At 31.3% G+C, this 13,322-nt stretch overlaps 3 protein-coding genes across 3 annotated transcripts; 1 reads left to right on the forward strand and 2 right to left on the reverse strand.

Annotated features, from left to right (window-relative positions):
- Positions 1 to 158: 158 nt before the first annotated feature.
- Positions 159 to 1,515, reverse strand: Scgbeta (sarcoglycan beta). The gene is made up of 2 exons (XM_065498472.1): positions 1,422 to 1,515; positions 159 to 1,358 (listed from the first exon to the last, which is right to left on the reverse strand). Exon 2 carries the CDS (start codon positions 1,355 to 1,357, stop codon positions 299 to 301), a length of 1,059 nt encoding a protein of 352 aa, XP_065354544.1. The 5' UTR covers position 1,358; positions 1,422 to 1,515; the 3' UTR covers positions 159 to 298.
- A 6,694-nt stretch (positions 1,516 to 8,209) lies between these two features.
- Positions 8,210 to 9,154, forward strand: LOC135949016 (c-Myc-binding protein homolog). Its single transcript, XM_065498473.1, has 2 exons — positions 8,210 to 8,415; positions 8,484 to 9,154. Exons 1-2 carry the CDS (start codon positions 8,404 to 8,406, stop codon positions 8,985 to 8,987), a joined length of 516 nt encoding a protein of 171 aa, XP_065354545.1. The 5' UTR covers positions 8,210 to 8,403; the 3' UTR covers positions 8,988 to 9,154.
- Positions 9,155 to 10,987: 1,833 nt separating this feature from the next.
- Pp1-87B (Protein phosphatase 1 at 87B) lies at positions 10,988 to 13,203 on the reverse strand. Its single transcript, XM_065511287.1, has one exon. The coding sequence runs from the start codon at positions 12,910 to 12,912 to the stop codon at positions 12,004 to 12,006; it is 909 nt and encodes a 302-aa protein (XP_065367359.1). The 5' UTR covers positions 12,913 to 13,203; the 3' UTR covers positions 10,988 to 12,003.
- Positions 13,204 to 13,322: the final 119 nt, after the last annotated feature.

Here is a 13,322-nt window from a genome sequence, read left to right on the forward strand (position 1 = left end):
TTTGGTCTCTGTTTTTAATACCACAGTGTAAACAAGTAATGTATTTTTCAAAATTATTTCTTGACAACCCGGATGGATTTAAAAGTATTAATACATAGTATTGTCGTTTGTAAATACATTAAAATAATACCAATAACTGGGACTAGAACAGATCTGAATCGATTCATATTTTTATTAATATTTATTGTATTGTATATATTCTATATCCATGTATATGACATACATATACATACATATATTTAAAGATTATTATTTTTATGTATTTCTGATACAGACTTTTCTTAAACCTAACACAAATTTAGTTAACTGTACATGGATCATGTTTTCCACTAAAATGGGCACAAGACACTTTAGAGCCATTATGAACACGTGGTATGGCGATACGAAAAACAATACCTTGTGGCATACAAACACACAATTTGTATTGTACACTTCCCGTGCGTAGACCCAATTCAGAATTAACTATAGGTATTTTACTAATATCTAGATAAATTCCGGCTGAGCCTCCTTCAAGGTAAATACCGCCTTGGGTCGAATTGATTTGAATATTATTTTCAGCTTGCATGTAGACATTTGCTGCATCCATATGAATACCCTCAGAACCTTTTACAAATATACGATTATCCGAGGATGATAGAGTTAATGGTTTATCAATGGGACTAACAATACGACTGGCGCTATTAGTTTTAGACAGTAATGTCTCGGCACCATTTGGTATGTTGTAATGTGGACGGTGTGTGGTAAAAATCGAATCACCATTAGTGGGATCTTTAATCTCGAAGCTATTCACTCCACGAAATTGTACACCCATCTTATCCATGACCATTCGATTGACACTTTGACTGTTGCGATGATGCATACGCACATAGACGGGTCCATCATCACCGGTTATGGTAACTGGTTCATCGGCAAACCCCTCAAATTGTCCAATGTTTTTTGAGAATATGCGATCTAGATCCGTGTCACCATAGAATTTTACCACATCTTCTTCGGGTATCAATTCCATGCCATGAATTCCTTTGCCCAAATGCAAAACTCCTATAATCGTTAAAGTCAACAGCAAATTACCCACCGTCAGGACTAAGAGAATGATGACAATAGTCCAAAATGCAAAAGTATTGCGACCTTGTTTAACAGGCTTAGTGGCGTCTTCGTAATGATGTTGTTGTTCTTGCTGCTGCAGTTGTTGGCTATGACAATTATAGAAGTCATGGTTGTCCCGTGGGTTTACTGCCTCCCTTTCCATTTGATGCAAAGAACCAATTGGTAGAGTAGCTGATATAACATTTTCCGAGTTGACCTCGTCTGAATATGAAGGAGATGGACCACGAACGAATGTGTTTTCTAATGATTTCATCCTAAAAAATTGCCGTTTTAGACATTATATTTCAGAATCATTTAAATAAATTCAAAGAAAATACCTTTCTAATACCACAAATTTATTTTCGATGTGTATAATAAATAAAATGTTTACTGAACAAACCGTTTGTGGTCTGTTTTTTATACAAACTATACATTAAAATATATGTACGATTATGAATATTCTTTAAATATATGACATGCGCATATACTTATGAGCAGAGAGAAAGACCTTGTATTCGTAAAATAGGTACTTATTTTGTTTTCGTTGTAAACAAAAAATAACAACACTGATATTCTTCAAATCAAGGCGTATTAATACGCCTTGCTTCAAATACCTACTTCTATTTTTAAATAATGTTTCAAATATAACGGAAGTTTTTGATTTGGACGCATTCTTGGAAACATTAGCGGTATTCACAATGTTACTACATTATTCTGTATTGTGAATACCGCTATTGTTTAATATCTTTTTTGATTTAAAATATCTTAATTTTTCCTTAACCATAAGCAATTTTGTTTTAAATTGATGTTTTCAATGTGAGATGAAGTTATTTAAAAAAAAAACAAGTAATATACTAACCACCAATTTTATACAAAATAACCCAAAATCGGTGGTGATTTTGTATAAAATTTATCAGGTCTACGCGATTTGTTTAATTAAATATTTTGTATTACTCGCAATTTTAAATGTTATCGGGAACAAAATTTGTATAGTGGTAAGTCGGAACAAAGTATTTCACATATATTGATCCAAAGCTTTTGTTCTTATTTTGACAACAATTTTCTATTTAAACATTTATCATACATATTTGTGGAAAATTTCATCAACATTGGTCATTCCCTCTAGGCCCTATCGTGCCTTAAATTGACTGACAAACGGACATATCTTGATTGTGAATTTTATAAGGACTCAGAATATATTTTCTTTTGTTGTTTCGATGTGTTCGACATTTTTTATTTGTTTGAAAAGCCTATCGATGCAATTATGTATGGAATATAACACCGTGAAAAAGTCAGCAGCGGCTTCACTGGGTGGCGCACATCCGAAATGTTAAATTTTTCATGACTCTGGGGCATAACTCTGGCTGAATTTGACCGATAGCATGAGTTATGTTGGCTTTGAGGGCAGCTGTTCATTCATGTTTCTAGGACCATTATTGTAAAATAATCAAAAGTCCCTTTGGATTCCAACTGACTCAGTACCATATATTCTTAATTTCATGTTTCTTGGTCAATTATTATAAAAAATTCAAAAAGTACCATTAGAAGAACGAAAATATACCATTATTTTTGGTACCTTAACATCATTAGGCCTCCTAGCCTTCACTTAGATGCATATCAGCTAAATTGTATGTCGATAAATTAAATAATTTAAAATATTCCCTATTTGCTCTTGATCATGAAATTTCAAAATACTTAATTTTGTGAAATTTTTTTGGGATGCTGACATGTTTCAAACGATTCAAATCCAAATATCAACCTGTAAGTCAATTTTTATTTCACTGGAGGAACCAATGTTTAAAATTGTATGTTTAAAATGTACTTATTTTCACGTTTTTACTCCTTTTTGCACATTGATATGATACAATTTTATTCAAATTAATTTAGTATATTTATTGGTATTTTTTGAGGAGTAAATAATAAAATTGGTTCAAAAGATACATAGGGTTCCAAATATTATCGGTATTAGACATAGTTACCGAATTTACCCATCAAAAGCTTTGAATTTACATTGGGAGAGATGAACCTATACTCCAAATTTCATGGTCTAACTTTTGGCTTCTGAGCTGGGCGATATTGTACCCGTCAGTCACTCAGTAACGTTACTATTTTATATTGTACTAGCAGACCCGGTGCGCTTCGCCACCCCAATTAGAAGAAAGAAATAGTACTATTAAGTCTCCGTTTGTGAATCTAATTGTAAATGTCTAATTTCATATTTCTGGGTCCATTATTACAGAAAATGCAAAATGTGTTCCAAATTTTAAATTTTTATGTTTATTATTATAAAATATTCAAAAAGTACCATTGCAATAAGGAAATAGTACCATTGATTATCACTTTTAAATTCGCATTCACTAAACCATAACCCGTCAAGTTTGAATTTTAGATTTGTATATCATTTCCTATATTATCAACTAATTTTGTTTCTATAATACTTAAGATTTAATAAATTATCACAAAACCGAAACCGATCGGTTTTTAATTTTTTACAACCGAAACCGCGGTTTTGAAATTCTTCGATTTTTTGGAAACTCTAGGTCCGTTATTATAGGAAATTCAAAAAAGTACCTTTAGAATATATAAAAAGTACCAAAAATCCCCCACTTGTGGTTTCCCACTCACTCTGGTCCATATAACCTTTATTTCATGTTTCAAGGTTCATTCGAATAAAGAAAAAGTACCAAAAAGTCTTCTCTAGAATTCTAACTTACTTAGGACCATGTAGTATGCTTAATTTCATGTTTTTAAGTCCATTGCTATAGAAAATTAAAAAAAAAGTACCATTAGAATAAATCACTTAGGACCATATACGCTCAATTTCATATTTCTAGGTCCATTATGTTATAGAAAATTCAAAAAGTAACATTAGAATATAGAAAAAGTACCAAAAAGCACCCACTTGTAGTTGCTCACCCACTCGGGTCCGTATAACCTTTATTTAATGTTTCTAGGTTCATTGGTGAAGAAATTACAAAAAGTACCATTTGAATAAAGAATAAGTACCAAAAAGTCTCCCCCTAGACTTCTCACTCACTTAGGACCATATATGTTTAATTTCGTGTTTCTAAGTCCATTGTTATAGAAAATTCAAAAAAGTACCATTAGAATATAGAAAAAGTACCAAAAAGCATCCACTTGCGGATTCCCACTCACTCTGGTCCATATAACCTTTATTTCATATTTCAAGGTTCATTGGTGAAGAAATTACAAAAAGTACCATTCGAATAAAGTAAAAGTACCAAAAAGTCTCCCCTAGAATTCTAACTCACTTAGGACCATGTAGTATGCTTACTTTCATGTTTTTAAGTCGATTATATTATAGAAAATTCAAAAAGTACCATTAGAATATAGAAAAAGTACTAAAAAGTATACACTTGTGGTTTTCCAGTCACTCGGGTTCATATAAGCTTTATTTCATGATTCTAGGTTCATTGGTGAAGAAATTACAAAAAGTACCATTCGAATAAAGAAAAAGTACTAAAAAGTGGCCCCCTAGAATTCTAACTCACTTAGGACCATGTATGCTTAATTTCATGTTTTTAAGTCCATTGCTATAGAAAATTAAAAAAAGTATCATTAGAATAAACAAAATGTACCATGAAGTATCCGCTTGAATTTTCAATCACTTAGGACCATATACGCTTAATTTCATATTTCTAGGTCCATTATATTATAGAAAATTCAAAAAGTACCATTAGAATATAGAAAAAGTACCAAAAAGCACCCACTTGTAGTTTCAAACTCACTCGGTTCCATATAAGCTTTATTTCATGTTTCTAGGTTCATTGGCGAAGAAATTACAAAACGTACCAATCGAATAAAGAAAAAGGACCACAAAGTCTCCCCATAGAATTCTCACTTACTTAGGACCATATATGCTTAATTTCATGTTTCTAAGTTCATTGTTATAGAAAATTCAAAAAAGTACTATTAGAATAAACAAAAAGTACCAAAAAGTCTCCCCCTAGAATTCTCACTCACTTAGGACCATATATGCTTAACTTCATATTTCTATATCCATTATTACAAAAAATTCAAAAAGTACCATTCGAATATAGAAAAAGTACCAAAAAGCAGTCACTTGTAGATTCCCACTCACTCCGGTCTTAATTTCATGTTTTTAGGTTCATTGGTGAAGAAATTACAAAAAGTACCATTCGAATAAAGAAAAAGTACCAAAAAGTCTCCCCCTAGAATTCTCACTCACTTAGGACCATATATGCTTAATTTCATGTCTCTAAGTCCATTGTTAAAGAAAATCCAAAAAAGTACCATTAGAATATAGAAAAAGTACCAAAAAGCCCACACTTGTGGTTTCCCACTCACTCGGTTCCATATAAGCTTTATTTCATGTTTCTAGGTTCATTGGTGAAGAATTTACAAAAAGTACCAATCGAATAAAGAAAAAGTACCAAAAAGTCTCCCCCTAGAATTATCACTTACTTAGGACCATATATGTTTAATTTCATGTTTCTACGTCCATAGTTATAGAAAATTCAAAAAGTACCATTAGAAAAAAGAAAAAGTACCAAAAAGTCTCCCCCTAGAATTCTCACTCACTTATGACCATATATGCTTAATTTCATGTTTCTAAGTCCATAGTTATAGAAAATTTAAAAAAGTACCATTAGAATATAGAAAAAGTACCAAAAATCCCACACTTGTGGTTTCCCACTCACTCGGTTTATATATAAGCTTTATTTCATGTTTCTGGGTTCATTGGTGAAGAAATTACAAAAAGTACCATTCCAATAAAGAAAAAGTACCAAAAAGTCTCCCCCTAGAATTCTCACTCACTTAGGACCATATATGTTTAATTTCATGTTTCTAAGTCCATTATTATAGAAATTTCAAAAAAGTACCATTAGATGAACAAAAAAGTACCATAGTACAGTTCACACATTTTGGTACCTAAATATTATCCCCTATTCCTAACACTAACTTCACTCAAATACATATCAGCTAACTTTAATGTCGATAACTGAAATAATTTAAATTTTAAAAAAGTACCATTAGGAGAAAAGTACCAATTTCCCTTTTCTTACTTGAACACCCCTCAAGTTTGAAATTTAAAAATATTCCATTTTGCCAAAATTGTTTATGCTACAGGCATGTATCAAAATATTAAAATCTGTGTTAATGTGCCCAAGAATAAATATGTTTTAAAAAAAGTACCAAACTGTTTACCCGGATTTGGCCCAATATACACCTTGGTACTCGAGTTCCAAATAACACCCTGTTAGTTAATTTTTGTATGAATCCAGGAACCAACGTTAAAAAAATTATCAAAATTGGCTTAATAATTTCAAATATAATGTATTTTCCCGATTTTATCCCCTTTTTGGTACCTTTTTTATCCCCATTGAGGTGGTACAATTTCATAGAAATAAATTTCTGTAACGTGGTGGGAGCTCATAATAAAATATTCGTATGTCTATGTCAAATTATAGAAAAACATATTTTATGAAAAAGTACCAAAAATTAACACAATTTTTATCCCTTAAAGGTTCGAATTTCCAAAAAGTACCAAACTTATATTTTTTATTTTTTGTTAATTAAAGAATACGATTTAAAATTTGTTTCTATGTTTATTGGTTTAAAAGATACATAGGGTGCAAAAAAAGTACCAAAATACAGTTTTTACCCGTTTTCTCCCCTAAAAGTTTCGAATTTCCAAAAAGTACGAAACACCTGTCAGCTTATTTTTTAAATGGAGTAACATGCTATTTTAAGTTTTTTTATATCTTTATTAGTTTTGAAGATATAAGGTTACCGAATTTACCCGTTTTTACCCTTTTTTACCCCCTAAACGTTCGAATTTCCAAAAATCCCTTCTTATCGGATCGTTTTGGGGAGGGAGCCGTTTGGGCTGTGCGATGATGAGTCAGTCAGTCAGTCAGTCAGTCAGTCAGTCAGTCAGTCAGTAACGTTACTCTTTTATATATATAGATATTAGGGTTCTATAAGTCGATTGTTCGAACAATCGACTATTTCCTGAAAAAAGTCGAACAATCGATTATGTTATCTCAAAAGTCGATAAAAGTCGAATAGTCGATAAAAGTCGACTTTTTAGATTGTTAAAAAAAATATTGCACTTGCATTTTTTGTAGTGTATGCTAATATATGTAAATAATAAATAAATATAAATCTTTATAAAATAAAGCTTTTTTCTACACAAAATTCTTACAACATTATTATAACTATTATCGCCTTGATAAATTTAATTTTTATTGCTAAACATTACAAAAGGCGCATCAATATTTTTTACAAGAAATGGTAAAAAGTTGAAAAAAGTCGATAAAAGTAGAAAATAGTCGGAAAATCGAAAATAGTCGAAAAAAGTCGTAAAAGGTCGATTAACTAAAAAGTAGAATGTTCGAAAAGTCGACTTTTCATAAACTACCAAAAGTCGAAAGTTCGAAAACTCGACTTTTTAAAAAACGGAAAAAGTCGAAAGGTCGAAAAGTCGACTTTTTGTTTCAGCTATAGAACCCTATTGTATATATAGAAGATTACGTCTTTTTTACAATATGAAATTATATTGAGAATTTATATACGTTTGTTGAAATGTGTGAAAGAACGAAATTAAAAGTTCGGGTGAATTCCAAAATGTATGTATGCAATGCAGTCATATCTCTATCAAGACAAATCATGCAAACGCGTAGTTAAAATTTAAAAAAAAAAAACTTATCATACTGCCTGTTTTTACTTTTTCATACATTTTGCGATATGAAACATTATCAACGTTTACACGGTTGCGTTAAGAATCGCTCGACTTTTTAAGGTTGCATTGCATACATAAATTTGGGAAATCACCCACCCTTCCTGTTATTTTCTTCAGTTGTTGATTTTTTAAAACTTTACCAGTGAATGTTGAAAAATATGACAGTAATAGTTGTTGCCAGTGATTTTTCAATTACGGTGATTAAATTACAGATATGGAAATATCGCTCATATCTAACCACCCTTTAAGTAAAATTTCATCGTATTTCTCAATACTGCGAGCCAATAATAAGCGACGATGAGTACTCTTTGCGTTTTTTTTTGAAAAGTAGAAAGAAGGCATCACTGGTATTTATTTGTAACTGAGAAACCCTTTTTTTCTACACAAGTGGCAATTTGTGTAAACCCAGAAATATTTTTTTGTTTATCCATTTTTTGTGCGTATACGATTTTTTTTAAATCTTTTTGCATTCCAGTTTCTTTAAATAGAACAGTTATTTTTATGTGAATAGAAAATTAAAGTAGAATTGTAACTTCATACACACGTTGTATTTTATATTTGAACCGTCCATTGCTAACAATAAAGCCGACAAAATGGCATTTAAAGTACATACAATATTGCAATATTTTTCGCTACACGTTCTGTTTACAACTAATATATATTTTAATTGCAGCCTATTGATCCCAAACGAGATGAATACAGACGCTACTTGGAGCGTGGTGGAATAATTGAATCTCTAACGAAAGTGTTTGTACGCATCCTTAAAGAACGTCCAGAAGATCCCACCCAATATTTGCTTCAGAACTTAGGCGATGCGCGACTTCAAGCCGACAATATTGCTTATTTACAGAGTGAGTTGGAGGATGCCCGTAATGAAATCCAACGTTTAACGGAAATTATTCGAGGCATCAATCCAGATTTGCTAGTCGAACCACCCTCCAATAACGATTCCAACAGCAATGATAACCTTAACGAAAGCATTGCCGCTAAAGACGAGGCTGAAGATGCAACTTTACAAACATCGGTCGAGCAAAATCCACCACAACCAATTGGTGAATATTCGGAAGTTGTAGCTCTGGAGGAAGGTCTACAAAACACCCATATTGTAGAGTCAAATGCACAAGCTGTTGCTGGTGGTGATGCTGTGCAAAACGAAATAGTTTCTAGTGCCGACTAAAATTTATGAATATTGTCACACAGTTCGGTTTGCATTGATAAATCGATTACATACTATAAATAGTACATACATATATGACTTTATTTTAAACTCAAATATGTTTTAGTAATGCTTTAAGAAGTTTTGATCCAAATATGGATTTAAAATATATACTAGAAATTACAAAATGTGTTTGTTTTATTTATTAAATGTGTAAAAATTAAGGTATTATTTATTGGTTATCTTAAAGTTGTAGGAAAATTGTAAGATAACTTATATGTAGCTATGACTACTGTGGTCTTAAGCGTAGGTATTTTATATCGAGGGACTATAATCAAAAAAGCTTACCTCGCTTATTTATGAGTAATATTGAATTCTTACTTCTACAATATATTTTGAAGTCCGCTAGTAAATAATACATGTAATTTATTTTTATATTAGTAAATAATAGATGTAATTTATTTATAATTATGAATAAAAAATTCCGCGTGAGTTTGTTGCCCGGGAGTTTTTTCCCATTGAATTTGAATAGGAAAAATGAGAAAAGGGGAAAACTCCCAGGGAATTTTTATTCATAATTGGCTGATTTATTGCAGATGGAGAATTTTTTTCTACAAAAATATAAATTTTGTATAAATAAAACTAATATAGCGTTTTTCAATGTAAGAAATATACCTAGTTTAAAGTGGATTTCATTTGTGACTTCGATCAATTCTAGATTGATTTATTCATATCATGGTCATAACAAAAAATAGGCATAGGGTAACATATAGACGAGACGTAAAAACGTCTCAAATATATATCTCGCAAAAATAAATGCTAGTCAATGTATTTTGTTGTATCAGACATGTTATAATCTTTTTTGAAAAATCGCAGTGCCTCGTGTCTATGTATAATTCTCTATGACAATAGGCATAGGGTAACATAGAGACGAGACGTAATTGTCAAAGACCTAAGTCTGTTGTCAAAAACCTAGCTCTTACAACAACAAAATACATGTAAGTCAATGTATTTTGTTTCAGACATATGATTTGTTTTATTTTTGTTTGACAAACGGAGTGTCTCGTCTCTATGTATATTTCTCTATGACAATGTATATTATATGTCGATATGTATATTACATATCGCCAACTAAAATGGAAAAAGGCCTATCATCCGTAAAATTCGAAATTTACTTTTTAATTGATTACTGTTCACTACATCATTGGTATTAAATATGTGTAAAACTTCTGCTAACAAAAACAACCAAGTTATAACAAAAATTCAAAGTATACATTTCCAAGAATGGGTCGGAAACATCAGTAATAAAAGAGTTTCGAGGGCATACTAGCAAAACATTATCAATCTTGGTTCTGGTCCCACGCCTTATGTTATTTCTAAAGCAGAAACACCATAATATTTAATTTTATGTGTTATTTAGTACAATTATGTTTTTTCTTAAAATATAGCATTAAAAAACAAAATTCATCCCGAAATAAATACAAAGCATCAACGTTTCTGTGTAATATGAAAATATAAAGCGGATATAACACCATCTCTGATTTAAGATAAACAATCTTTGTGAATATGTACACATGTGAATGGGTGTTTGAAAATATATTTCTTCTAATAAAAGAGTGAAGTGTGTTCTTTTATCTATTATTTATTTTATTATATGTAGTATAATTTGTTGCGAATATGTATAAAATCAGAGAAGACTATCCACAGTTTGAGAGTATGAATGGTTGAGTAAATGTTGTTGTTGCTGTTTATACGCCAAAAATAGAAATTTGCGTTCATAAATCGGAAATTTTAAAAAATTGTTTAAATCAAAATGAGTAATTCGATTTGAATGCAAAAGTAAAGGACACCGTAGAAATAAAGCATATTATATACATATGTATATATTTACATATCAATTAGTAGAAATTAGATGAAAACATTGTTTAAATTGCTCTTATTTTTAAGTTGTAAAAATGTTGTTTTTCCTTTTTACATATGTGCAATAGTGAAATTTGTGTTTTCTAATAATGAAATCCAAATTTGAGTTTACATTTTTTTGTTTTGTTTTATTTTTATTCAATATAAAGGATATTTTCATGTAGTTGTTTTAATAATACAGATTTTGAATATAATTAATGAATATTTGTTTTGTTTTTTCTTTTAGTTGAAAATATATTTATATAAAACACATCTTGTTTTTGTATTTTTTTGTTTTGTTTACATCATAAAAAGAATATGGATGGTAGGACGGGGAAGAGGAGGAGGGAAGTTGTTATAGAGATTAGGTCTATCGATCGGTCAAAAATTTAGTTCATACGTGATTTTGATAAGAGTTATATAGGTATGAGTATAGAAGAACAAAAGAAAAACGTCCAATATTTTAAATTAAAACATAGTCGTCTAATTATACGAGTAGAAAATATAAAAAAAAATACAGAAAAACCTGTAGTCACCAACATTTTGTAAATATTGATGACTGCACTCTTTTAAATTTGCAACACATCCTCTGGCTATTGTTAATAAATTTTTTATTTCGAAATGTTAAGTATACATAGTTTGAATACTATGTATATTAGGATAAAAATATATTCTCATGTATTTATGTCATGTCTAATTTAATATTATTTTGGCAAATACTTGAAATCTTCACATAAAAAATCATTCACTTTTGATTCAAACATTAATTAAGTTTAATAAGTTTTTGTTTTTTTTTTTTTAATCTATAGTTTTGTACATGCATTTTCATGCATGTATAGACATTTGAAATGATTGTGGGATTTAGTAGTACAAATTGGCGAGGGTAGTGGTGTAAAGAGCGAAATGAATGATTAATAGTGTCCAATAGAAGGTAGGTGGGATGTGATGGATGTAAGGAAGGAAGGTTGCTTCTAGAATTTGTGGAAATAAAAGGAGACTACAAAAGTACCAATATGGGGTGTGTAATTAGAGGATGTTTTTTATTCTATTTATATTTTTGTTTGTTATGTTTTGTATGATGTTGATGTACAATTACAAAGGAAGTATTTCGCTTTTTAGTAGTTAACTAAATCATCATTTACTTTTTACGCTTGTCAGCTGGTTTCAATATTTGGAAAGAGCACATCAGAGTATCGTCAACGGACATCATGGCTCCTGCATTGTCAAACTCACCGCAATAGTTGGGTGCAGAGAATAGTGTTACCAATTGGCGTTTGGCAAAGAATTCATAACCGTCCTCCACTACTTGATGGGCACGACAAATCAAATCAAACTCATGCTTTTGTAGAAATTTGCCTACAACTTCGGCTCCAAATGTAAAACTTACACCACGATCGTTCTCACCCCAGCCCATGGTATCTTTGTCGGGATCGGACCATAGCAAATCGCACAATAGACCTTGGTCTGGTACATCAGTGGGACGCATAATTCTACGGATCTGCTCCATGGTTGTGAGATCTGGACTGAGGCCACCGTGGCAGCAGAATATCTTCTCGTCCACAATGGCAGCTACCGGCAAACAATTAAAGCAATCGGTAAAAGTTTTCCACAGTTTGATGGTGTAGCGACGTTTGCATTCGTCATAGAAGCCATAGATGCGATTGATGCTGGCACATTCGTGATTACCACGCAATAAGAAGAAATTCTCCGAGTACTTAATCTTGTAAGCCAACAATAGGCAAATTGTTTCCAAAGATTGCTTACCACGATCAACATAATCGCCCAAAAATAAGTAATTCGACTCGGGTGGAAAACCACCGTATTCAAACAAACGCAATAAGTCGTAGTACTGACCATGAATGTCACCGCAAATTTTCAACGGGGCCTCCAATTCCAACAATATCGGTTGAGACAAAAAGATTTCGCGTGATTTCAGGCACAAGCCTCTTATTTCACTCTCCGATAATTGTACATTTTTGCCAGGCCTAGCCCCACGCACTTCCAAGAGCCGTGATATGATGCTGTCAATATTTATTATGTCAACCATATTTTTTTTCTTTTGTTCTCTTTTTGCTGCGTTTTTTTTTCTTTTAATATATCGAGCGTTGGTCGGTCGTCGTTCGTTTGATTGGTGGGTTTATTTTTTCAACTTGCAAATTTTTCTATTTTCCTCGAATGCTCTTTGCCTTCGATTTAATTAAATTTAATGCTTTTCACTTTATTATTTTGCAAAATTTGTAATGTGTGTCCCTCGTTTTCTTATTTTTCTTAATATTTTTAATAGATTTTTTCACAGCTACCAGAGACGATAGGCGAATTCGAAGAACGAACACACAAAGACTTAACAATCGGTTAGAAAAACCCAGTAAACGGTCGACGAAAATGGTATTGCCACATGATCGTTTTTAAACGAAGTGGCAACGATGTGTCTATTGTGTACCTTTTTTTCATAGATAC

This window comes from Calliphora vicina, chromosome 1 (assembly GCF_958450345.1).
Source record: "Calliphora vicina chromosome 1, idCalVici1.1, whole genome shotgun sequence".
Taxonomy (NCBI): Eukaryota; Metazoa; Arthropoda; class Insecta; order Diptera; family Calliphoridae; genus Calliphora; species Calliphora vicina.